The 27,019-nt window shown below is 45.4% G+C and overlaps 1 protein-coding gene across 6 annotated transcripts in view; it reads left to right on the top strand.

Moving 5' to 3' along the window:
- Positions 1 to 27,019, top strand: part of GRAMD2B (GRAM domain containing 2B) — an 864,945-nt gene that overhangs the window by 585,970 nt on the left and 251,956 nt on the right. For all 6 annotated transcript variants that reach the window (XM_069625594.1, XM_069625597.1, XM_069625593.1 and 3 more), the window contains one exon: positions 7,860 to 7,929. In XM_069625594.1, coding sequence (XP_069481695.1) covers positions 7,860 to 7,929 — 70 coding nt within the window. The remainder of the gene's footprint in view (positions 1 to 7,859; positions 7,930 to 27,019) is intronic.

The following is a 27,019-nucleotide window of genomic DNA, read 5'->3' on the forward strand; positions in this document are numbered from 1 at the left end:
CCAGACAGGGAGTCGGAGCGCTCTGCAGGTGCAGTGATACGGCACACTGGGAACGAAAGCAGGGGGAGAATCTGGGTTTTCTCCACTTCTAACTGGAATATTCCACTCTTTGCCCCCCATGCTTATTATCTGCTCTTCGGGAGCATTCTGGTAACCCAGGAGGGGCGGGGATCGGAAGTAGCCCCATAAAGAGAGAAGGTAGTTACTGGAACAGTTCAGTTAGAATTTGGACCCCGGGTGTTGCAGTCTCACTGGGAGGGAGGTGTTACGGTCACCTGGTATCCACGGGGGCGCCACACGATACTGGATGGAGATCTAAGCGCTATCCCGGACCCCTCTCTGCTTGGTTATGTGCCAGACGTTGGGTAGCGCCTATAACGGGAGAATGGAGGGTTAAGATACTGGTTCTGTGATGGGTGGACTCCCACCTCCCTCTTGTCCAAATCCCCTCCCTTGGGGTTATTGCTCACCTTAGGTTTTTGTGCGTTGAACACTCCGTCCTGCGTCTCTGTGCAGGGGCGCATGGTTGGTGCGGGCGTTCCGTGGACCTAGTTGCTTCACTGGTCCGTGTGCCCTCATGTCTGGTCCAGACCGGGTGTTACTCCGACTCCGCTTGCTGTCTTCCAAGTGAGTTATAATGTCTTTTGCGTCTTTATTCTGTTTCTTTCTTTCCCTCCGTTTTCTCTGTCTTCTCTGCATCTTGCTCCACAACGCTGTTCCCTAACATTGTCTTTTTGTTTTCGCAGGGATGGTTGCTATCTCCGAGTTGCCGTGCTTATGGCGAAGACCACAGTGAGTTATTGATGCGCAGAGCGCTGCACTGTTGATTGGGGTTAATTGCTAACCTTATGTTCCGGAGTGATGAGCGATCCAAGCGCTACTTGCCCAGGTAAGTGCTTTGTTAATGCTGACCTTGTTCCTTCTCCCTTGCAGGTTGCGGTGAAACCCAGAGATGGGCGAGTTAAGAGAACCCCAGAGTGCTGCCAGGACTCGCTGCTTCCCCAGGTAAGAATTGTTATTAATGCTGTCCTTGTTTCTTTACCTTTGCAGGTTGCAGCAAACTCCGGAGATGGGCAACGTAAGCGAAGCGCAGGATGGATTTAAGACCGATTACTTCACAGTTCTTGCTCGCTAATGCTGTTCTTGTTCTTCCAGGTTATTAATGGAATCCAGATCTAGGGCTTCAGGATCAGGCCGCCGGAGAAGCAGATGAGCAGGAGCTGGACATGGTGAGCGTTACGCTGCAGGAGTGCAGAATAACGCGAAGCGTGTTCTGCTGTTTGGTTGTGGTTTAAATAGCCCAGGTAAAGTAGTTCCAGGCCCAGCCACAACCAAAACACTAGACCGCATGGCTTGGTTCTAAAGAACTGAGTTGTGTAATAGGCCTCCATGTTGGATTAAGGTCCAAAACTGGTATTGCTTTATTCCTGATAATGAGCCTGGCGCCAAAGGCGCCAGGACTGACTGCATGTATGTTTCTGATGGAGTTTTAAGGCCCTTGGGGCCAATGTGAAGGGCTTTAGCCCCACTGCTGCCAGGGGGCTGTTATACCTTAGGGGGTCAGGGGCATGGATTGTGACAGGAGGATGCTCCGCTCTATACCCTCTTAGGGCGAGTGATCTCTTTGCCTACCTGCTCTGGGACTAAGTGTTGTTGTGGCCGAGTTGAAGGTGTCTTCTGCAGCAATGTTAACTTTAAAGCTATTCTTATATGTTTTGTATTATTAACTATATGTTTATTTTTCCTTATGTATGTTATATTTGAATAAAGTGCTTATAACGAGCCATTCATATAACTTTTATAGCGAACGTGTTATGTGAGGTTATTTGCCTATGAGTCCAATCATTGATTTTCCAAAGGGCCGGGGAATGCAAGTGCTAGCTCTCCTCACGTGGCCAAGATAAAGCAAAACTATGTTCCAACACAAGGGTCAGGCGAAGTCGGGCAATTGACCAGAATCGCACACACCCAAAGGCACTTTCCCTTCCCCCACAGGGATAAAAGGTGGAGCGCAAGAGCACAGGACGAGCAAGGCAAACCGCATGACGAGAGAGCTATCCAAGCTCGGCAGTTCAAGAGGATGAGTAAGGTGCCGAGAGGTGAGAGACTGACCAGGAGAGCAGCGACCTTGCCCCTTCCGGCCCAAATCCACAACCAAACAGCAGAAAACGCTTCGCGTTATTCTGCACTCCTGCACTTCTATAGAAGTAATTGTAAGACTGCAAACAATAGCCCAAGTGTTTTGCAGCAGGTGTCAACGTTACACAGAGCGTGCCTAAGCTGATAAGCAGGACAGAGGGAGACGCCTGCTACCGTGGTACCGGCCTTGACTCCAGACATACTGAAAAGGAAAGCGGTACATCACAGCCAGTGAGTCAACGGGAGAACTCATCAGAAACCGAACTGTGTTGAATTAAAGTCGCAAAGTGTCACATTGAGGAAAGTTCAAAGAACTGTAAATTGTTAAGGGAAGACCAGCTGCAGAGGGGATCGGCACCACATTTGTGCTGACTCGAGAGACTCTGGTTGATCCCGTGTTGATAAACTACTGATTCCAGAAGGCCGTACGAGAGCTGTCAAAAGTCAAAGTGGTCATACAGGGGTCTATTAAAATCCCTGTACAGTCAAAAGTCTTTGATCGAGAAACCGTTGAGAAACGCAAGGGAAGTTAATCCCACAGCAAAAGAAAACAAAAGAAATTGTAAGGTGACAAGAGTGAACCCGGCAGAGGGATGCCAATAAAGAGGGGCAAAGTCAAAAGACCCAAGAAACAGTGTGTTGACAAAAGTGAACCTAGCAGATGGATGTCCACGGAGAACTGTTTAAAAAGACATTAAGATTTGTGAATGCCAGGGAGAAAATATCTTGGCAAAAGCCAGAGTGAACCCGACGGAGGGAAGCAAACGTTTGAAAAGGGTCTGAGCCCAGAAAAGGGAGATCCAGAGGTGAGAATCCATCACCCAAACGACACCTGAATGCAATCGAGAAGTCATTTTGAATATGGGCCAGAGTGAACCCGACGTGAGGGAGGCTGATATTCAAGAGGAGTATGCGCCCGGCAGAGACGACCCAGGGCTGAAGAATCGTCACCACAACTTCTTTTGTTGTTTGAACCTATCAGATACTCAGAAGCGGGAAAAACAACCTCCTGATATTGGTAAGAACTGTTTGAGGGGTCTGCGCCCGGAAGTGGGGGACCCACGGCTGAAGCAATCACCCAATTTACATTTGAAACTGAACTTCTTTTGTTTGTTTATTTTGAAACCCATCAGGTCCTTGGGGCAAGAAACTTTTTTTGTAGAAAAGAGACTTTACCACCGAAAGGTCCTGATACGTGAATCGGAACTGTTGTCTTGTGCTGGGAAAGCTTGAGAGTGTGCTCTGCTCAGGAGTCCCGCCTTGTCCTGTGCTCAAAACGTGGGGAAGGGAGACCCCTGGCTAACGCATCCTGACTTATCATTTGTGAACACTTCTTTCTTTCTTGTGAAACCCAATCACACACCCTTTTTGTATTTAGCGTAAGGAGTGGCAATAGGTTTTTCTTAGTATAGGCCCTTTTATTGACCTGATGCCACTAGGACTGCCTTATTATTATTTGATGGTCTTAGTTGCTCCCATCTTAAATTTAGGTTTAGATTAAGCCTTTTTTCCTCCACCCTACCTATACAGTTTAATAAACTCCCTGGAACTGTGATCACTTGTGTCTGCCTATTATTGATACCATGCCTTCCTTACAGTCATAGCAACTTAAATGTTTAGGGTTACTATGTGTACTGTTGTAATGTAGGGTTTGTCACAAGTACTTTTTAAAAATGTGGACTTTAAAAAATAAAAATAAAACTTTGCAAAAGGTATTTAGGCAAATTTGTTGCACACCTTTCTCTGCACAGCTGTCATGCCATCTTTAAAAACATAGTTTTATTTATTCACAGTTCAGTGTTGCTCTGCTTGTATACAGAGACCCTTCAAGAAGGCCAGTAGCAAGGCAGAGGCGGTAGAAAAGATAAGGTGTGGGGAGGCTACTAGGAAGCAAATGGGTGTCATTCAACACTTAACTCTTCCAGAGCCCCAACATGAGATTATCCTTTAGATCAGAATGTTTAGTGGTGGAAATGAGGTAAGGAAGGGTCAACTGAACAGCATTGTTAATGCGCTTGTGAGCCTATGGTAGTTGCGCTCCTGTGCGAGTTTCGTACGCAAGGTACTAGACCATTAACACTGTCTTGTAAAGAATTTAGACTTATTTGATTTATAGGTAGAAGATAAAACACCCAGAAAATGTGCTAAAACCGGAGTTCTACTCTGCTTAAGTATGAAGCAAATGCAACCATGTAAGAAGTGATTGGAAAATGTATTGAAAACCTAAAGCCAGTGGTTACGCATAAGGAAGCTGCCCTACAACCACGGCAAAATCAAAGGGACCAAATATCCCCAAGTGTATGTTAATGTTAATGTTAAAGGTCATTTGTACCGCGCACTATCGCCACCGGAGTGGTCCCCTGGCGCTCTGGCGGCTCTGAAAGAGGGAGGGAGGGGTGGGTTAGTGGGTGGAGGCTGGAAAAGTGCAAGATTGCAGTGATGTGCTGTTGGCAGCTTCAGCCCGGTGGTTCCGTCGGCTGGGCCTGGGGTGTATGCGGCCGGTAGTCGTCGTGTGCTGATGTGCGAGTCTGTGTGTTTTGTTTTGTTGTTGCAGTGTAGTGAAGTTCTTGCGGTTTGCTGTGCTAGAGGTTTGTGGTTGTGTTTGATTTGGAGTTTGAGAGGTGTATGCAGAGAAGGAAATTGTTAGTGGTCTTGGTTAGTTGGTATCTCTATCCTGGATTGAGCCAGTTGGGCTTGTGTAATCTTACACGACGGGATGCTTGTACGCCCTGTGCCTCAGGAGGTATGTGCCCATTTTTGCATTCGAGGCCGTTTGAGGATTTAGCTGTCCCCTCCGCCCGCTCCCTTAATAACTTTGCATGCTCCTCACCCCCCCCCACATGATTAGCGCAGCTGCTAGTGTCCATACTTCCGATTGTGGGGTGATTGGTGGTATCTCGTCCGTTCCACAGCCCTGTGGTACCTAGTTGTGGCTGTACGGGCGGTGGGGGATGGTAAGGGTTGGCTGGAGTCGTTGCTTCCGTCTCCCTGGGTCTCGCGGGTGGACCCCTGTGTCCAGCGTCAGCCCTACTGGTGCTCGGAGTACTTCTGTCGTTCTAGGGGTTTGTCAATGTCCTTTTTTGAGTCGTTTGTCTTATTGTTGTTTCGGTTTTAGTCTCTGGTGTTGAAGAGGTAGGTTATTAGTAATTTTCTGAATTTAAGGTGATCTGTGGTGTTCCTTATTACTTTTGGGATGTTGTTCCTGGTTTTCGCGGCTAAGTGGTATAAAGCGGTGCCTCCGAGTTTCTTCTTGATGTAAGGTTTTTGTTCCAATCGGATTTCGGATTGTATGGACAATCATTCTAAAAAGAAAGGGATAAAAATGAATATAGATGACCGGTTTACTTTTGTACTTGTTAACATTCTATCCTTGTTTTCGTTTGTAATCTTTCAGAATCTTATTTCAGGGGTTACAATGGCAGACTGCAAGCTACTAGCCAGGCACTGAAAGCCACTCAACCTCTGCATTCAATACATGTACACAGCACACCATTTTCTACTCACCAATGGCTAAAGGGTACTTCAGATTTGTACAGTGGTTGAAGTGTACGAAAAGAAGTAGTGGAACTATGTTCCCTGCTAGCCTGCACCCACTCCCCACAAACCCCATCACCACACCACCTCCTGCACACAATACAAACCCCCAAACCCATGCACCTGCTGTTTAAGGGAACGTTCTGTGCATTGCACTGAAAGTGCAAGTTTCAACTTCTTCCTACACTGTTATTTTAAAACGAAACCATTCCGGAACGGTTTCGTATAGGAGCAGTAAAACTTAATTAAAAAAAGTAGAGGAGCACCGCTCCCACTCACTTCGACCACTGGATTTGTAGGCCTTTAGAATCATTAGTACACGTTTAGAGGAAACATTTAGTCATATTTCAAAGAAGAATTGTAACACTTTAAGATGGCCGAGCCCCTAATGTTCAGATGTTCTGTTCTCCTTACTGTTGATTACATACATGTTGGACCTAAAGGTGAAAAGTGTTCTGCTTAAAATGTATGCACATGTCTTCTGTCTATTCATGAACACAAATTATTCACCGGCACACTCTGGGCCCAGGCTTCTAGCAAACAACCACACAAGTTTGCATTCTGGTATCTTTTGATAGGCTTAGACAAGAACATGGAAGGGGAAACATCAATAAATCAGATGTTTCCCTTATGCCTTCTTTTAAACCTGATTGCAATCTTCTAACCTGTTTCGAAATGTGCATACTGGGCACCCTTGATCAAAACATGACCTTTATTCATGAACTAAACAAAAACAATGGGGACTATTTTTGGGTATTCAGACTGTGTGTTGCCCAAAATCTTTTTCACACTAAGGAAGACACAGTTCGACGCTCGGTGTGTAGACACAGGGTGTTCTTGGTGTATAGCTAAACTTAAAGCTGCAACGCCATGGGCGTGCAGCCTCACACAGTAGAATCACCAAATTTGGTTCAAGTAGATAGCAAATGTTTTGCTGTATGTAGCTTTCCCGACACGATGCACCAATGCATCATAGCTGACAGTAATCAGTGTCTTTTGGCCCCCAGGTTCCGGGCCGTCTCACCCCCCCCCCCGGGCTGAGTTTCCAGACCACACCGAGTGGGTAAGCCTTCTCCCCTCTGTTTTGACTTAGAATTGCAGTGTTTTCAGATAAACCTATCACAAAGGTTTTATAATGGACACTTACCCATGCTCCATCTCTCTCCCCTCCCTCCTGTCACCCCTACAGGGAGAGGTTTTGAAGCTATGCAGACACTGCTGCCAGACATGAATTACAGCAGGCACACACTAAGATGCCTTGCCAAGCCCTGATGAATGTGGCCCACCAATTTTGTCCCACAGAAACCGGTCGGCTATAGAACGGCTAAACCTAGTGCACAGTATTACCCGCACAGGTCATTCTCGTTCTGACAAAGGACCCCCAGCCCAAACACCTAGGGGCTCTTCCTGTTTGAGGTGAACTACCTCCAGAGAGAACATCTACTGGAGAAAGTTCTTCACTGTTTTAAAAAAAAAAACTTAACCTGCACCTGCCCATACAGAGAAAATCCATTAAAATTGACGTTTATCTTCATCTGTATGGCAGCTCACACATGCTTGAACCAAGGCGGTATAGCATGTGTCTTTTAGCACAACACAAGTGCACTAGAGAGGACTCTGAAAGCGCAATCAGACCCATTGGCTTTTTGCAAATTCGTCCCCAGTCTTTATTCATGAACCCCATGAATGTCTGCACCCGCACGCCTGATTATACCCGACTGTATCTGGATCCATTGGCAGGTTGGCAGTCCTCCTGTAAGTCTGCCAGGTGTGTTCTGAATATACAGAAGCTTTCTTGTTTGCAGTTTGGCTGGTTGTTTCATTTGTACGTGAATGGAGGAGCCAAGAACTCTGTCCACCAGGTGTGCTCTGAGCAGACCTGTGGCTTGATTAAAACAGTGAAAACAAAAGGATTTATCTGCACATTCTAAATGCTCCATTATGCCACACACTCACTATGTCATCAGTCACCAGCGAAGGGAGATGTCTTTTAATGGCTTAGATTTATTGTGCGGCAAACGTATTAAATGTTGCAAGCCCGCGTTCTTCGTAAATGTCAAAACTTTCATTACCCGATGAAGCCAGTGAAGAGATTGCATGACCGTGAATGTGGTTTTCTGCACACTGACAATTTGCTCAGAAAGGTGTTGATCTATTAATGTACTGCTTTTTCGTTTATTTTCTAGATCGGCAATGTTAACACCAGACATCATTAATTCCTCTAAATTGGAGAGGAAAAAATCCAGCTTTAATCAGGTATAGTGCTTGCTTAACAAGCCCAGCTAAAACTGCATCATTTTATAATGCTTTTTGTGGCATACTTGTTTTTTTAAAGTTTCTTTACTATTCTGTTTTCGATAGCGTCAAGATGTCTAGCAAGAGGTTGAACAGCCCATAATTTATAGTTATGCATGAATCCTTTAATTTGTTCTATGACAATCGTGCAGTTTGAACATCCACCCCAATTGGATATCGGTTCATTGATCATCTAAGAGAGGGCATGGAATTGTGCGTCTAGTCGTCTTCGAGTGTTTCTTTGAATTTGTCTCTCTTCATTTCTCAATGTATTCTATTAACCAGTACTTTGGTTTACACAAAACCTTATACTGTAATGTAGAACATCATGTACAGTTACACAATTCCAATATCTTTACAGAACATTATAGTTGCAATGATTTAAGACCTCTGCTTACCATTCCCAAATCCTATTCCAAATGAGATCCTCCCTAGTGCTATTGCTCATTAATGCACAATTTTCAGAATGTTTGTTGCAAAGATCATGCAGTGCTAAACATACAATCGGATGATGTTTCTTTCTGATTTCTCTCGTTTACAATATTCGCAATTTCGAGATAATGACATTTTTTATTCTTAGCTCCCAGAAATTCGCCAGCGGACAATCAATTTAATCCAAATTTAAAAAAGACGTTCTGGCAACATTTCTCTGAATTGTAGTATATATGATTGGAAAGCCCTATACATAGGGTAAAAAATGTTAGTAGCCGTAAGCTATTCCGCTTTCTTAGGTGTTCAAATTGCTTGACCCTTTCCCAGAGAGGAACTTTTTTAATCACATTTTCCATAAAAATCCCTTCATTTATATTCGCCCCTTCCACTCCCCACTTTCAGTCTTTCACAAGCGCTTCTGTATTTTACCAAAACTATGTTAAAACCTATCTTGATGGCATTGTTTAAAATGCCATATAATTAATTTGCTCAAGTTAATAATCTTAAACTACATCAACTTTTTTTGTACAGCTATTGCATATAAGGATTTTATATTAATTTAAAGTCTAATGGCCTCCACTTGCAATCCCTGAGGCAGTCCAAAGAGACAGCATAAAATATTTCTATCCAATTTAGACAGCCATCTCAAATTCCATTCCATTAGCATGACTATGCCTTATAATGTAAGCAGCATCACTTTTAATTTATAGGACATACTTAACTGGTGGTAGCGGGACGAAGCACCCTCTGATCCATTTTCCTTTAAGAGCTGGTCTTACTTTATTTGCCTTTCCATGTTAATGGTAGGAGATTTCTTTTTTTTTGCCGAAAAGTAATCTTTCACCTCTTTTTGCCAAAGGACATAATTCCTTTTTTCATATATTGTTTCTGTATGTGGGCAATGGTAGGATGCTCCTTGTAGTAATAGAATCTGGATATTTGTGAATGTTTTCCAATACTATGGTTAGAAATGTGGGGAGGAAGACCAAGCGGTTATGTGTTCAAAATGTACATCTACTGTGCATGCCTTTACAATTTTATATTAAAAAAAGCAGAACCTCTAAATTAAAATAATGCAGGGCAAAGGTATGTTGCCTAATGACGTGCCTTGTTCTGACTAAGCAGGCAGTGATGGATACAGTGAAGTCCCCATTTCACAGAATGATGCTGCGGAAGCTGCTGTTAGGGGGTTGGGGGAGGTTAATGTGGGCATTGTGGGATGCCGAAGGAAATGCAAAACAGGGAAATCTGAGACTCCCTGCTTTATTGCATTGTCAAACAATGTATTCAAACCTTTTTTTCATTGAGTCTCGTTTTTTCTTCTTTCGGGATATGATGTACTGTGAAGGGATCATGAAGTAAGACAGAGACAACAGATTCACTTTTCTAAAATAAAATGGTTTATTTCTCAAATGTCAGGATAATAGTAAGGCCTAACTTGCCCTATGCGAAGGTGGGATTTCCCTACCTAAAGATACTAAGGATAGTCTGTGTCATTAAGTTCATCTCAAAGGTCCGTCTGTGTCCAAAACCTATACTTGCCCTCACAACTAAAGATCTACAATGTGTAGGCATGTCAGCAACCAAAGAAAGAGTTTTCAAAATAAAGTTGTGAGCATCCTCAAGCTCCTGGCTTGCATTTCAGCTTCCCCTTCCCCAAGTTCAACACAGTTCCACAAAAAGGCCTCAGGGTTCCCTCCTCCAAGTTCAACTCAGTTCACAAAGTCTTGGGGTTCCCTTGCCTCATAAGGCAGCTCTTCTAGTTTCCAAAATCAGTAAATTCAACCTTCTCAACTTTCACTTTGTAACTTTTCAGGCTTTTCAACGGTTCACATACCCTGATCCTTTCTTCAATCACTTTAGCATGTGTAACACACCACAGCCTCTGTATCTTGACTTACTTTGATTCTCTCCAAGTAAGGGTTACTCGGTCTAGGCGCAGTTGTCGGACCACATGGTCCACCCATTACACATCACGCAACGGATAACCCATGGCACTTTATGTTCACTTGTTCTCATTGGACTTCCTCTCTGAACCTGTGACATTAGACAACTTTCATTTCTTTTTCTCCTTGGCAGTCTCTTGACTCTGCCACAGCTTGACTTTCACCCAGTTCACTTTATTTGCTTTTCAATTGTTTCACAAGCTCTCATTACTGGTTTTCACTTGGCTCATACTTCCACGTGGTGCATCAAGGCTTATTGCTTTCTTTTTACTGTGTTCATAAATGCACATCACTTTCTTTTCACTCTTGTGGTATTTTGCATATACTTTGCATAACTTTTCCTTAGTTTGGTATTCAAGAACTCATAAAGTACTTTGCAGTTTGATCAGTATTCAATAATGTCCCATTTGGTTTCCAGACCCATTCATTAAAAGGTTTTATTCAAGCGACCTCTTCCTGTACCCAAATCCAGCCCCTGGAGCTCCCCCCGCATTAGTGCCCCCCCGCCTCCTCTGTCACTCACCAGTCTGTGGCCGCTCCTCCGGGTGCCTTTTGTTTCTTCTCCGACTTTCTTTCGCTCCCCCTTCACTTGTCAGGAGCTCCGGTGAGCAGCGCTCGCCTCTTCAGAAACCTGCTGCTGTGGTCTGCGAAGTCTTAGAGTCTTCTGTGTCCCACAGCTGAGCTTGTGGACACACAGCACAGGGTTCTGCAGAGCTCTCAACCCTTGTGTGGCCCGTTCTGGCCTCCGCATCTTTCTTGCACTTCTGCAGTGCTTGGTGTCCTTTTCACCGGCCCCTCTCTAGCCTGCTCCACATCGGATCGCCGCGTCCTCATTCCCAGGCGGGTTTCTACTTTCCTCTCGCCTGTTTCCCTTTTTGTACCTCTCAGTCCTTTGCCTGACCACAATTCGCCTTCTTAGTGGGACTTGCCTGACCATTGTAGTCGTGCTTCAGTCTTCTCACTACCATAGTGGTGTGCACTAAGGGAAGGGTGCATTACTCCCAGTTGCCTCTTCCTCGTCCCAGTCTTAAAGGAATATGAATGTGGGACAGTTTGTGTGTGTGTGTGTGTGTGAAAGAGGGCCAGACTGATAACCTAAAAAGACAGTGGGGGGAGGGGGCATAAGGTGCATTTTGACAAGGGAAAGGGGGATTCCAGGCCTCACCTAAAGACATCCACTCCCCAGGGTCCCACTACCCAGGTGATCCTCCCTCGCATATCCACCCCTAGGGTTGGGATACAAAAGCGATGGGCTGTCCCTGGCCACCTGAGAAGAGGACCCAAGGGGAGTAGATGGGAGGGGATGCCCTCAGGTTCCTCACAGTACAGAAAGTGCAAAGTGCTGAGGTTTTAATTTCAGATAGTATATTGCAAATAAGTTCCCCAAGTGACAAAATGCTTTGAAGCAATTTTAAAGTGTGACAGTTCAAATGTTGTTTCCTATGCAAATTGGCTAAATACCTTCAAGTTTGAGAGTGGATTCAATTAGTGTTTTTACTAAATCTGGTGGTTAAAGAAGTCTCCATTTGTTTTTCATGAGATTAAGAACTTCAGATGATCAGTTTACCATTAAACTAGTACCCTGTGTTTAGTTACGATAGCAATACAATAAAGTAAAGACACTGCCTTTTGTTTTTGACAATACCATTTGATGCTTTACAAATATTTTTGTGGCAGTCGATCCAATCCATAGTGAGGTGGTTCAAACTTCTCTCGCTTACTCGCAGGGCAGTACTTGCCAAAGCACTCCACTGTCTATGGACCAAACTGTGCAACAGCCTTCTTTATTTTATTTGTATTGGCAAGTTTTGTTGATTAAAAATGAGACTGTATAAACATCACACATAAAAAGGGAAAAATGTGTCAATTTTGAATTACATGATGCTGGGGATAAAAACTTGGTCGCGTTTTATGGGGCTAATGAAATTGTAAGTGATAATACCTGGCAACTGGACGTCGACCAAGGCTTGGTGAATATACTTATTCGTAAAGCCAGCAATCGAAGGGCTCCAGACCCTAGCAGACTTTCTAATAAATTGTTTAAAAAAAACACCTGGACATGTGGTTAACTGCATACAGATAGTCATACTCCACAATTATATGATTAGGCAATTACAAGTCTCGATTGACAATTTTTGTGCTGCACCGTGTCTTACATAAGAACCTCTCCCTCCCCCCTCCACCTTAACCCAACTAGCCTTAATATAATATCTTTCCTCTTCTTCCCGTCACTTTGTCCGTGTACCCATCTCTTTTATGAGTCTTAACTCTTCTTGATCCTCTTGGCACCGTTCTCCCGCGTGCCCTGGCTTAAATAAAGTTAGTGTGAGTTCTGTCCAATGTAGCCTATCCTCCCCAGGGTATTGCCATACCACAGTCTCAGCTATTGTCCATTTTTGCAAATCCCTCCACCACACTTCAACAAGCGGGCCTGCCCCTGATTTCCAGTTCATGGCTATGCAGCGCTTAGCCAACATATTTGCTAAGTCCTTCAGTTTCCACAGCGTCCTCCTATTCTTGCTCCTCTGGAATATGCCCAATATGCAGGCTGCCGGGGACTGGCCGTCCAATTCTATTTCACCTTTAGACATCTTTTGGGGAATGTCCGCCCAGAACTTCTTTATAGTTGAGCATTGCCAAAACATATGGTGCATTCCAGCATTATTAGTATTACATTTGGGGCAACTTTGTCTATCTGCACCTTTTGAATCCCGCTATTATTCTCAGTGTTAAGTAAGCTCTGTGTTACATGCAGTTGCAACAGGTGCAGTCTCGCATTTCTGGAAACCCTCTTATGATAATATAGATCCCTCAACCATTCCTTGTCTGTAAAGGACTTGCCCAACTCCGATTTCCTATTCAACCTAGTTTGCAGTTCCTCTCCTGAGTGATTTTCTAATAACAATTTTATAATCTTGATATAGCATGCCCGCCCTCTGAAATATTTATTATTGTTTCCACTGCATCACATCCTATCCTGTGTCCCCCAACTGATGGCCACCTTTTCTTAACTGTTTCCAGAATAGTTTGATGCAGGAGGTATTGACCTACATGTATTCCTGATATCTCCTGTAACTCTCGAAAACTTAGTAGGGTACCATTTCCCCCTCAGATCCCCAATTATAGCAATCCTACACACCTCAATAAAGTTGCACGCTGGCCTTAAAACCTCTGCTATCCGTCATTACCGCTGCCAGTGATATATTTGGTGATACTGAGTCTTTGATCTTTAGTTTCTTACATGTTCTACGCCACACTTGCATGCCCAGTTTCACCAAATGTGGGTATTACTTCGGCTCTGGTGGGGTTACCCATAGTAGGTCTTTTAAGTGTAGGTGTTTTATTGATGGCTGTAGGAGAGCCGTATCCGATGTAGGATTGTCCGCAAGCAAGCCTACCACATACTGCAACTGACATGCAAGGTAATATAGCTCAAAATTCGGTATTCTCAGCCCTCCTTTCTCATAGGGCCTCTGAAGTGTACTCGGCGCTACTCTATGCCTACCACTTTGCCACAGGAAACTGTCTAGTCTTACAAAGAATTGTTTGGGGGATGTTATAGGGGATATTCCCAATAGAATCTAGGTAGCGCCACTATTTTTGATAATGCTGCTCTCCCCATTACAGACAATGGTCTCTTACCCCAAAATTTCATTGAATTCACTATACTCTCCAATGCCTTCAGTGTGTTGTGCGTGTGCTCCTGCTTTGGGGTATGATAAATATCCAGCCCCAGGTAGCGGAAGGTGTCTGTCTCCGATGTGAGTGATGGGGCAGGTAGTTCTTCACCACCCCTATCGGCGAGCTTGGCTAGCGGGAATAAACAGGATTTTCCTTTGTTGATCTTGATCCCCGACAGCCTGCTATAGTTATTCAGCACATCTAATATGTGGTGCAGATTCACTTCAGGGTTTGGTACAGAGTGTCATCCGCATACATGGACACTACATGCCATGAACCTTCTATTCTGATTCCTGCTTCCTGGTATTCACTTAATGCAGCTATAGGCACCATTGCCAGGATATAGAGCATCGGGCACAGTGGGTAACCTTGTCTGGTGCCCTTCTGTAATTCCCATTTGTCAGAAAAGATGCCGCCTGTTCCGACTCTAGCCATTGGTTTAGTGTAAATCAGTTTCACCTATTTTATGTTCTTTGGGCCAAAGCCACATTTCGCCATTGTTACAAAGAGCCAATCCCAATGGATGGAGTCAAATGCCTTCACTGCATCTAGCGAGGCCACCGCACAGTGCTCATCCCAGTCTTTAGTTCTGCTAATAACGTGATGTAACCTCCTTTGAATCCAGGAAATGTTCCTGCCAGGCACATATCCCGTTTGGTCAGAATGTATCCGTGCGGTTATTACTTTCCTGAGCCTATTCGCCAATAGTGCTATAAGAATTATATTCTCCTCATTCAATAGGGACAGGGGCCTGTAGGAGCCTCAGTCATTTAAAAAAAATGTTTTTATAGGGCTTAGGTAATGGTATTATTACTGCTTCTCTCAGACTTCCAGGGAGCGTTCCTGTAGCAATGCTATCATGGACACTCTTAGCATGACCGGTGCAAGGGTATCTGCATATTCCTTATAGAATTCGCCTGGCAGTCCGTCCATGCACAGTGTTTTACCTGAGGACAATGTTCTTATTATGGCTAGCACCTCATTAACTGTTATAGGTTCTTCTAACATCTGCACCTATTCTATGTCTAATCGTGATAACTTTATACGGTCTAATACTTCCTGCAGTTCTCCACCCCACCCCTCGCAGGTATCCTAGTACAGTGCACTGTAATATTCATAGAATGCTTTGTTCACTACTGCCTGCGTGTTGCACAAGCTGCCCTCTTTATTCTGTACTGAGTGTATTGATGTCCTGCTGTCACTCATGTATAACCATGCTAAAACTTTGCTTGGTTCATCTCCTTCTGTATGCATTTTCTCCAAATGCTTTGCATAATTGAATTTGCCCAGTCCATCCCATTGTAATAGACAATTTTGTCTTAACTCTATTTCTTCCTGTAAATTATCTTCTCCTGCGCTTTTCTTTTCTTAACCCCAACTAATTCCATTTCAGTTCTGTTTAATTCTGAAGTGATTGCTTTGCGTACCCCTCCTGATCTGGCAATCATCTCTCCCCTTCTCACAACTTTGAATGATTCCCATAACGTACCTACTGATTTTACACTTCCCTCATTAAGCATAAAACATTCTTCTGTGTGTTACTGCATATGTTCCTTAAACGCTGTGTCTAGTAGGGACTCGCTTCTAAGTCTCCAAATTGGTATTGCCGGTCTAGGTGCAGCTATAACCCACTTCAGTCCTAATGGGGCATGATCTGACAAAACTCTTGCGCTATATTACTCGAATTCCCTCATGTGTTCCGCACCTGTAAAAAGGTAATCTAGTCTTGTATAGACTTTATGTGAAATGGTGTGGTGAGAGTAGTCCCTCTCATGTGGGTGGAGTGTCCTCCATATGTCTACAAGATCAAAAGATTGCAGGAGAGTATTCAAGACTTTTGCAGGCGGTGCTGGCCTTCTAAACTTGTAGTCCGATCTGTCCACCATGGGGATTAATGTAATTAAAGTTTTCACCCCACAATAGAACTCTATTTCTGTAAGGACCTTATCTAGCATATAGAGACTGGAAGAAAGTCATAGCATCATTTTGTGCGTAAGTGTTCACTATACATATCTCCCTATTTCCTAGGGTACCGTGGATCAGTAACATTCTGCCTTAGTCATCCTTCTTAGTGTGTAGTATCGTCAGTGGGACTGTCGGGGTCACCAAAATAAGAACCCCTCTAGCATATGCCGAGCATGTATATACCACTACCAGGCACCCCCATTTCTGGGCTAGCGTATTTTGTCTAGTCTTGGTGAGGTGCGTCTCTTGTAATAGGGCAATACCTATCTTGTTCCTGCGCAGGTATGTTATTATTCTGTGTTGTTTCACATAGTTATTAAGAACACAGATGTTCCAGGTCATCAACTTAATACTACCCTCCATTATATACGTGTGTAGTTATTATCTGCTTTTGTATCACTGTAAGCTTTTTATTTCTCAAAGATAAGCCTCCCTGTGTGACAGGACTTATTAGTACCGTATCAAGCTCTACCCCAGTTCCAATTAACAAAACTCCTCCCTCCCCTTTTCCCAACTGTCCCTTCCCCAACCATAACCGCCCAGCTATGCAACGTATGCTTAGACAAGCCTGCTTCTGCCCCCTCCCTTCCTAGTCAACCGACCAGGCGTTCAAGGCCCAACAGGTGAGTACCTAATAATAAGTACCCTAAACAAAAATTAGGGGGGCGTTAGGGTGTTACAAAGTCTAGTACCACCCTACCTCTGAACATTGTGTCCTTACATCATGTACTCCTGTTCCATAGCCACTATTCAGAAAAGCGACCGTTGTGCTTGGTCCCGGGTTCGGTCACAGTATCAGCTTTAAACCGCTGACCCTAACATGGGGTTCTCTGAGAACCTATTTCATGTCTTTGTTATCTGGCTAGCAACCAACATCAAGCGATTGTCATGATCTCTGCTTCCAAAAGATCAGGACTTGCCCGACTCCCTTGGAAGCAGACCCATAACCCCGGTTCCGAGTGCCAGCCAGTCCCAATTGGGACCTTTTGGACCCTGTCCTGGCGCCAGTGGCACCAGGCTCATAAAGATGCCCAGTCCCAGCGCTGGAAGCGCCGGGCTCATAATGCTTGGGTGGACTTACCTGCAGCAGACCATGCTGCTTACTTACCTGCCAGTTGAACCCCTGATCCTCTTCTGTTTGGGACTACTTTTCCTGTTGGGTGGGGCAGGAGCCACTCCCTAGGTTCAGAACGCTGGAACTCTTCTGGAAAGCAGGAACTCTTTTCTTACCTAGGCGTGGCTGTGGAAGGAGACACCTAAGCACTACAGGAGGCTATTTAAACCACACCCGATGGATGAATCTTGCTTTGTGTTATTCTGCATTCTCTGCAGCAGAACGCTCATCGTGTCTTCTGCTTCTGATCCTGGGCCTAAGGGAACAAAGGCTTACCATCCTGGAATCCAGTCTTCAGCAGCACCTGTAAAGACAAAGAAAGAACAGGTTAGCACTACGGTCTTCAGTGGCAGCGCATCTCTTACCTGGTCCATCGGCTGTCACCAACGCCTCGCTCTGCATTCCGGCATCTGAAAGACAAAGGCTTACCTACTCTTCGCAGGCTCCGGAGGTCTTCGCACTGCATTCCGGCATCTGAAAGACAAAAGCTTACCAGCTCTTCGCACGCTCCGGAGGCCTTCGGCGCTGCATCCCGCATCTGAAAGACAAAAGAAGGTGCGTTTAAAGACATTGGGCAACTTTATTACTCACGTGCCATTACTCCTTCCCACGCCGAATCCAGTGGGTATTCCAGCACCCTTCAGCTTCTCTAAAGCTCCGAACTTGTACCTGCAAGATAAAAGGGACAGTTAGTGCGCATCGTGAAGCAGGCTACAAGCGCTTACTTACGTGCTTCCAGGCGCTTCTATTCCTCACGGGGGTTCGATCCTCAACTCTCATCAGCCCGCCATCCGCCATCGCCGGAACCCTGCAAAACAAGAGATATCATTACAAAAGACTTAAGACATTTGAAGTGCCCAGAACTTACCGTTCGTGCAGTTAACGACGGACAGCAGTCCTCTGAGGTCAAGAGGCCTGCACCCTTATCCAGTGAAGAAACTGGTTACGGTACCCTGCCCCGAGGCAGATGGAGAGCTCGGCGTTCACTTACCTAAGGTGAGGGCGTTAACCTTTGGGGTTCTACAGGAGAAGAGAAAGGGAAGAGGAGAGAGGCACCCAATAACCCCAGTTCATTAATCCCATATTTTCTATCTGCAGACATCTTACTCTTCGAGTCAGACATACAGTGCACAGAGGTCCAGCCCAAAGAGCCAACCGTGTGTTACACATCACCTTTGAAGATACGGCATTCACCCAGTCAAGACCGGCGCCTCTGCGGGAATCAGGTGAGCGTTACAGAACACAAAGCCTACCGCAAAACTCCCACCCAGGCGCTATGGAAACCTCGGATACCGACCAGCTAGCCCAGTTACTTGGGGAACTAAGAGCAGAAGTGCATGCAGCCCGTCAGGAAACGAATGCTCTAAGAAGGGAACTGATTATTTCCAAGGAGCGAACAGACGATCTCGCTAGACAATTGCTACAGTCACAAGCCGGACAAACTCTGTTACCCGCATCAGGGGCAAATCTTCCTTCAACATCCTCTACGAACCCAGTGCAGATCAACCTACCTGGGAATGTACCTCTGGCTCCGCCCGAACGATTTTCTGGTGACACAAAGAGGTTTGCAGTATTTATTAATCAGTGCCGGTTGCACTTCTTATGCCGGCCAGCAGCCTTTCCAACTGATCAAGCTAAGGTAGCTTTCGTGCTTTCGTACCTTAGTGGCAATGCGGCAGACTGGTCGATCCCTCTAGTTAATCAAGATGATCCGGTTCTCCATGATTTTCAAGCTTTTCAGCTCAGTATGGAAAAACTGTTTGCAAGACATTCACAGGGGCAGGCCTTGGACAATGAGCTCCTTTCATTGCGACAGGGTAATCAAGACCTTTTGGCTTATATTGCGTCTTTCAACAGACTGATAGTGGAAACTCGATGGCCTGAGGACAAAAGGATTACGCTGTTTTATAGAGGTCTACGTGGAGAGCTCAAAGATGTGTTAGCCCAAGTAGTGAATCCCCCACAAGACTGTTCGAACTATATTGACTTAGTCGTTCAAATTGACCACAGACTGCAGAACAGGAAGGCCGATCGTTCCAAGTTTGATGCTCGAGTATTTTCCAAACCACCAACTCCTACCAAAGGAGTAGACTCCGGGGAACCCATGCAAATAGGGGGCCTGAAAGGACCACTAACTCAAAAGGAGCGGGAAAGGAGAAAACAGCTGCAATTATGCCTCTATTGCAGAAACTCGGGGCACTTTCTTCGAGACTGTCCAGTGAAACCAGCCAAGAAGGCAGTAGGAGCTGCAGTTACCAGGGTCACAAACTCTGAGCAGGGAAACGACCTCGCCCGACAAGAATAGAGGTCCTCTTGCCGAGCGTTAAAACCAGTTCAGTGACCTCGCATTTCGTGATACCTATGGTCCTCATTAGCCCTGAACATCCGGATCGATTACATGCGATTTGAAGCTTACGTCGACAGCGGTGCCATCGGCAATTATGTGGATCATGAAATGGTTTTGAGGATGAATCTGACTCTTTGTCCAAAGGCTGTAAAGGACGTCATTACTACGGTGGATGGTACGGAGATAGCCTCCGGACCAGTAACGCATACCACCCAAGAAGTGACGCTAGTAAGTCAAGATGGACACCACGAGAAGATCGTGTTCGATGTGATCAAGGCCCCTCAGTTCCAGATTATTCTAGGAATTCCTTGGTTAGAGAAGCACAATCCTCAGATCGATTGGCGAGCAAGAACGTTTCAGTTTCCAGAATGTGTCTCTACTTGTCACCCTCAACCTGGTGTTGCACTGGCAGCAATTTCCTCGGAGGCTCCCCAGTTACCTCCTGAATACCTAGAATTCCAAGATGTTTTCCGGAAGGATCAGGCTAACTCTCTACCTCCTCATAGGTCTTATGACTGCCAGATAGACCTGATACCTGGATCTACTCCTCCTTGTAGTAGAATTTATGCCCTCACCGAGCCTGAGAATCTTCACCTCCGACAATACCTGGATCAATACCTAGCGAATGGGTTTATTCGTCCTTCCAAGTCCCCTGCTTCCTCAGCTTTGTTCTTCGTTCCAAAAAAAGAAGGGGACCTTAGAACTTGTATAGATTATCGCGCCCTGAACCAGATCACCGTTAAGAATAGATATCCGTTACCTTTGATCCCTGAACTCCTGGACCAAGTCAGAAAAGCATGCATATATACAAAGCTGGATCTTAGAGGAGCCTACCACTTGGTACGAGTAAAAGAGGGCGATGAATGGAAGACGGCCTTCCGCACCAAGTATGGGCTATTTGAATATCAGGTCATGCCCTTCGGACTTTGCAATGCCCCGGCCGCCTTTCAATATTTTATGAACGATGTCCTCAGAGAGCTCATAGATGTGTGTGTTGTTGTTTACATTGACGACATCCTCGTTTATTCTTCATCGGAAACTGAACATCGGAAACACGTGAAAATGGTCCTCGAGAGATTGCGTCAACACAAACTTTTCGCTAAGTTGGAAAAATGTGTTTTCAACGTGACTGAAGTTGAATTCTTGGGATTCATATTATCACCTAGCGGAGTGCGTATGGATTCAAAGAAGGTCGATGCAATTCTCAAATGGCCATCGCCATCCTCCGTAAAAGGTGTTCAAAGCATGTTAGGCTTCGCTAACTTTTACCGCAGGTTTATCCCCGAATTCTCTCGAATAGTCCAGCCCATCACCGCCTTGTTAAAGAAAAACAAACGTTTTGAATGGTCTACCGAGGCGGAACAAGCTTTCCAGAATTTGAAGACTAGATTTATCTCTGCACCGATCTTAAAACATCCTCGCCCAGAACTCCCCTACATCGTTGAAACTGATGCTTCGAGCCTTGCCATGGGGGCAGTTCTATCACAAAAGGACCCAGTAACCAATCAGTTGCATCCCGTGGCATTTTGGTCCCGCAAATTCTCGCCTCCTGAAATCAATTACACGATTACTGACAAGGAACTTCTGGCTATCAAGTCCGCCTTTAAGGCTTGGCGGCATTATCTTCTGGGGGCCCGACACACCGTTACTGTGATTACAGATCACCGAAACCTGCAATATTTGAAAAACGCAAAAGCTCAATCCTCTAGGCAACTCCGTTGGGCACTATTCTTTGCCGAGTTTGACTTCATAATTACCTATCGACCTGGTACAAAAAACGGTAAAGCTGATGCCCTTTCTCGGATGGGAGTGGAAGAACATTTGATCAATCCTAAACCTGTACCTATCATTCCCGAACAAAGAATTCTAGGTGTAATCGCCACACAATCCATAGAGGAAGTTAAGGATAAAGCCAGGCTACTGGTAACTCCAGCAGACATACAGAATTGGCATCTGCAGGGAAAGGACTTTACGGTGAAGGACAACCTATTATATTTCCAAGAACGGTTATACCTGCCCAGCACAGATTTACAGAAAAAGGTAATCTCTTGTTATCACGATTCTTTAATGGAAGGACATCCCGGTATGACCAAGACCTCGGAAACGATCAAGCGCTACTTCTGGTGGCCGTCTTGGAAAAAAGATATCAGAGACTTTATAATGTCCTGTGGAGTATGCGCCCAAAACAAGAATCAAAAGGAAAAACCAGCCGGCCTCTTACGCCCTATTGACATCCCACCTCGCCCTTGGCATACGCTTTCTATGGACTTCATCACCGATCTACCTCCATGCTCCGGATACAATACGATCCTAGTAATCGTGGACCTATTCTCCAAGATGGCGCATTTCATTCCACTCAAAGGCTTACCAACAGCAGCAACTCTGGCCCGAGAATTTCTCGAAAACATCGTCCGACTGCACGGTTTTCCTTCAGTTCTAATTTCGGATCGAGGTAGTCAATTTATTTCTCATTTTTGGCGAAGTTGCTGTCGGTCGGCTCAAATTGATGTGAGACTTTCGACCAGCCACCACCCTCAAACCGACGGACAAACCGAGAGGACCAATCAAACTCTGGAACAGTATTTGCGCTGCATGCTACAACAAACTGAAAAAACTTGGAAAGATATCCTTTGGTTAGCCGAATATGCCTACAATAACTCTGTCCACTCGGGAACTGGGAAGACCCCGTTTTTTCTTTTATACGGTAGTCACCCTCGAACTTCGGAGTTGGATCCACTCCAAGATCTTGGAACACCAGCAGTAGACCACCTGCATTCTACAATCACCCAAGCCTTTAAGGAAGCCGTTTCTCACCTTCAAAGGGCTAAAGAACAATACAAGAAAGGAGCAGACCAACATCGGAAGGAAGCCCCCAAATATCAAGTAGGAGATCAAGTCTGGTTATCCACCAAATATCTACCTCTAAAAGGACCACGCACATTCAACCCAAGATACCTTGGTCCCTATTCCATCACTACCATAGTAAATCCAGTAGCGGTCAAGTTGGACTTGCCCCCTCACATGAAGATACATCCAGTCTTCCACGTCTCTCTATTAAAACCCGTGCAACCTCAAACCCGACTAACTACATCTCCAAAACCTATTCTAGTTGATGGAGAACTCGAGTTTGAAGTCAAAAGCATCCTGGATTCCAAGATCTCCAAATCTAAACTATTTTACCTGATTGACTGGAAAGGCTACGGTCCCCAAGAAAGATCCTAGGAACCTGCAGAATATGTCCACGCGCCTCGTCTAATCAAAAGATTTCATCGAACATTTCCTAACAAGCCCAAACCCCCGGAGAAGCCCGGTTTGGGAGGGGCCTTGAGGGGGGGGTGCTGTCATGATCTCTGCTTCCAAAAGATCAGGACTTGCCCGACTCCCTTGGAAGCAGACCCATAACCCTGGTTCCGAGTGCCAGCCAGTCCCAATTGGGACCTTTTGGACCCTGTCCTGGCGCCAGTGGCACCAGGCTCATAAAGATGCCCAGTCCCAGCGCTGGAAGCGCCGGGCTCATAATGCTTGGGTGGACTTACCTGCAGCAGACCATGCTGCTTACTTACCTGCCAGTTGAACCCCTGATCCTCTTCTGTTTGGGACTATTTTTCCTGTTGGGTGGGGCAGGAGCCACTCCCTAGGTTCAGAACACTGGAACTCTTCTGGAAAGCAGGAACTCTTTTCTTACCTAGGCGTGGCTGTGGAAGGAGACACCTAAGCACTACAGGAGGCTATTTAAACCACACCCGATGGATGAATCTTGCTTTGTAAGACATTTGAAGTGCCCAGAACTTACCGTTCGTGCAGTTAACGACGGACAGCAGTCCTCTGAGGTCAAGAGGCCTGCACCCTTATCCAGTGAAGAAACTGGTTACGGCACCCTGCCCCGAGGCAGATGGAGAGCTCGGCGTTCACTTACCTAAGGTGAGGGCGTTAACCTTTGGGGTTCTACAGGAGAAGAGAAAGAGAAGAGGAGAGAGGCACCCAATAACCCCAGTTCATTAATCCCATATTTTCTATCTGCAGACATCTTACTCTTCGAGTCAGACATACAGTGCACAGAGGTCCAGCCCAAAGAGCCAACCGTGTGTTACACATCACCTTTGAAGATAAGGCATTCACCCAGTCAAGACCGGCGCCTCTGCGGGAATCAGGTGAGCGTTACAGCGATATTAGCTTGCTAACTTTGTGTTTTAATCAGTCCATTTCTGGTGTTGCCACTCTCGCGTTGTCCATCCAATCTTGAGCTTCTTCTGGATTCTCAAAAAACAATGCTCGGCCGTTATGTAGTATCTTCAGCCTAGCTGGGAAAATGTACATGTATTTCAGCCTTGCTTTTCTCAATCTCTCTTTTGTGGGAATAAATTGGGCCTGGCGTTTCTGCACTTGAAAAATGTAATCTGGGTATATTGCCAGTTTGGCCGATGCTCTTTGTATAATTCCTCCAGTTCTCGAGAATGCCAATATTTTCTCTGTCCTTGGAATACTTTGGCGATGATGGGCCTCGGGAGAGCACCTGGCAGTTGATTCGTAATTAAGGATCGGTGTGCGCGCTCCACCGTGAATCCTTGTGTGAGAATTCCTGGGTCAATTTCTTGTAGCTGTAGGTTTTCAATGTAGTTGGTGGGGATCAGCTCCCTCCATTCCTTCTGGCAGGCCCAGGATCCTGATGTTCCTGCAAGTCTGGCCTTCTGCTTGATCAGCTCTGTCTTTCAGTAATTTTACTTTCTGCTGCAGTACTTTGATGTCTGCTGTTGCTTGTGTCACATCCTTGGTGTTATCCTTCACTTGTGATTCAATTTGTCCCGTACGTTCTGCTAATGAGTGCACGTCCTGCCTCAACAGCCCCACGTCCACCATCACTCCATCAATCTTGGCCTCCAACACGGTCTTCAATGCTGCTATAGCGGCTAGTATTTGCTGATTCCCCCCCCCCCCCCTCCGTCCAGTGCTTCCACCATACCTTAAGCAGGTTCCATCGACATTCCTCGTTTTGGCCCATTTTGTCACTTGGTATATGATTCCATGGTGGTCTGTTTACCTTTTGCTTTGTCTTTGGTCGCCATCTGAGGTGAAGACCCCTCCCTTATCCGCAGCTGCCTTATACAACTATCAGCCTGATGTGCCACTAAGTGTTCTTAAACTTCTTAGCTAGGCAGACTTTTTAACCCTGCACGCTGTGTCTGGTTTGCGCCGCCTGCGCAGAGAGTTGACCCTCCTGAATCCGCCCTTCAGGCCTTTCCGTGTTATGGGCAATCCTTGATCTTGGATCTTATTGTCTACTTGCATAAACTTGCATGTCTGCCTTGCCTCCGTGCCGACATCATCTTGGCTTTGTTGCTTATTGTCTGCATTATTCCCGTCTTCGGGCTACTGTTTGGCCTGTTGCTGATATAGGCAGCTTCCTTTACTACCTGTTGTCTTTCCTTGCTACACATGCCTTCTCCTTTTTTCCCTCACGTATATCTCTGTCCATGCGCTGCCTTAACGTTAGCTCGCCCCCTTCCTGCGTACCTTGTCTGTCGTGTTTGCTTTTTTCTGGTCTGGTCGCAGCTGGTCGGCCATCCGGATCCGAGGCCTCTGCGGGGTTCGCAACACCACGCTTTTCCGTCACAAGCCTTTCCAGCCTCTTACTGCTCTTTGTTGCAAGGGAACTCTTCTACTCTCCTTGCGGCAATGGGGCTTCTGAAGTCACCAGCACTCCCAGCGAGCAGGGCTACTCTTCTTACACACACAGGTCTTTCACCATACCCTTAGCTTCTTCTCGGGAGTGCCTGCTGTGCTATCTTACTCCGCTAGCCACCATCTTGTTTCGCTTTCTCAGTCGCTTGCGACCGGGGAATATTCTTCTTTACGCACTGCCTTGATCTCGGAGCGCTTCACAAGTTGCTCGCTGCTGCTGTCTCTGTTATGGTGCGTGTTCTTGTCCCTCAGTATTTCTTTGAAGTAGCTTTTTACTACGGATCAATGCAGGATCCAGCAGGAGCTGCAGACTGCACGTCTTCACTGCATGGCAGTTAGCCATGCCACCTTGGTCCTCAGTTCTGTCTATTCTTCTTAAGGAAATTGCCCTGGGTGCTCACATTCCGCAGTTCTGGCATAATGCCTATGTTATGCCTATGTTATTCCTATCTTTGAGAGGGGTGCGAGGCACGACCCCAGAAATGACCGTCATATTACATTTCTGGATGCATAGGGAAAAATCTTCGCATCCCTCGTAAGACATCTAGAAAGTTGGGCAATCGAAGCCAGTCAATTTAATTAAAAAAAAAAAATAATAAAAATAATAATAATTTTAAAAAAAGACTGGCTCTAGAAAATCTCACAGTACTACCATCAACGGGATCATTATAAGGTGTCTCCAGGACTTAGCAAGGTCAGGCAAATATGACTGATTTAGTTGCTTCAATAGATCTGTCTGCATCGTTTGAAACATAACAAAGGAAGGCCCAAGTCATAATAATGCAGCTCGTTCAATTTTTGGCTTACTACTCTCATGGTTCTCCCTTAATTTCCGCTTACTTTCCCACTTGGCTTCCTCTTCGCCTGCAGTTGATCGTTGCCTTTTTAACTCTGCCTCTAGTTAATTTTCTGTCTTTAGTTCGGGTAGCAGGACCATATTGTCATTCATTCCAGTTTTCGGGCTGCACATAAGGACTGGTGCGCCTTCTCATTCCTTGCACCTCCCCATGATTTAATATCTTGTACTGTTACTGTATTTTTCCAGAAGATTAAGGCTAAGATCTTCTCCCAGGCTTTTAGCAATGGTTTGATCTGGCTTGGTTCTAGTAGCAGGTACTTTGGTATGGCCCAGCACCAAAAAGCTACATTGGTATGTATGTTCACTTTACAAAATCGGATAGTATTACTGGCACGCCCTGTGTCGACGCCCATTTTCGAGTTTCGAAAAACAAACTGTAATACTCCGCAGCTTCCACTAGATGTCGGCCTATGCACAGCATGTGAATCTAAGCAGATACAAGCATCAGAAATACGATTACGGTGAGTAATGTATATGTATATATATATATATATATATATATGATGGTATTCGGCCCCCTGGGCACCTGTTGTGAACTTTTGCTTGCATAAGGAATCACTGATATGTGTATGCTCAGTGTTAACCACATGTAACTTCCTTCGAAATGCATTCTTGTCACATGCTTGAGCCCTGTAGACCAACCAGACAACGCTCCATATAATTTCATGCAATGATGCAAATGATCAGCACTTATGCGCTATCCTATGTAAAGATAAAAATGTGGCCAGTTAGACTGATGAGTGTTCAGGAGGGCCGGTTTCCAAAGTCCAATGCAGCTGCCTAGCCAGACATACGCACACACTCGTAGACGTGCACACAACCACGCGAACACATTTTGAATGGATAAAGCTTAAGGAATTTTAAAAAAGACTATTCCAGTGCTGAACAAATATAATTGAGAAAATTAAATGTAAGAAAAGACTAATCGACCAAACAAAATGCTGTACAATTGCAATGTTCATAAGTTGGAAGTACTGTGTAATGTATTTGAATATTACAAGGCTAAATGATTGGAGGGTGGTGCATAG

This window comes from Ambystoma mexicanum, chromosome 6p (assembly GCF_040938575.1).
Source record: "Ambystoma mexicanum isolate Mex_15411 chromosome 6p, UKY_AmexF1_1, whole genome shotgun sequence".
NCBI classification, from domain to species: domain Eukaryota; kingdom Metazoa; phylum Chordata; class Amphibia; order Caudata; family Ambystomatidae; genus Ambystoma; species Ambystoma mexicanum.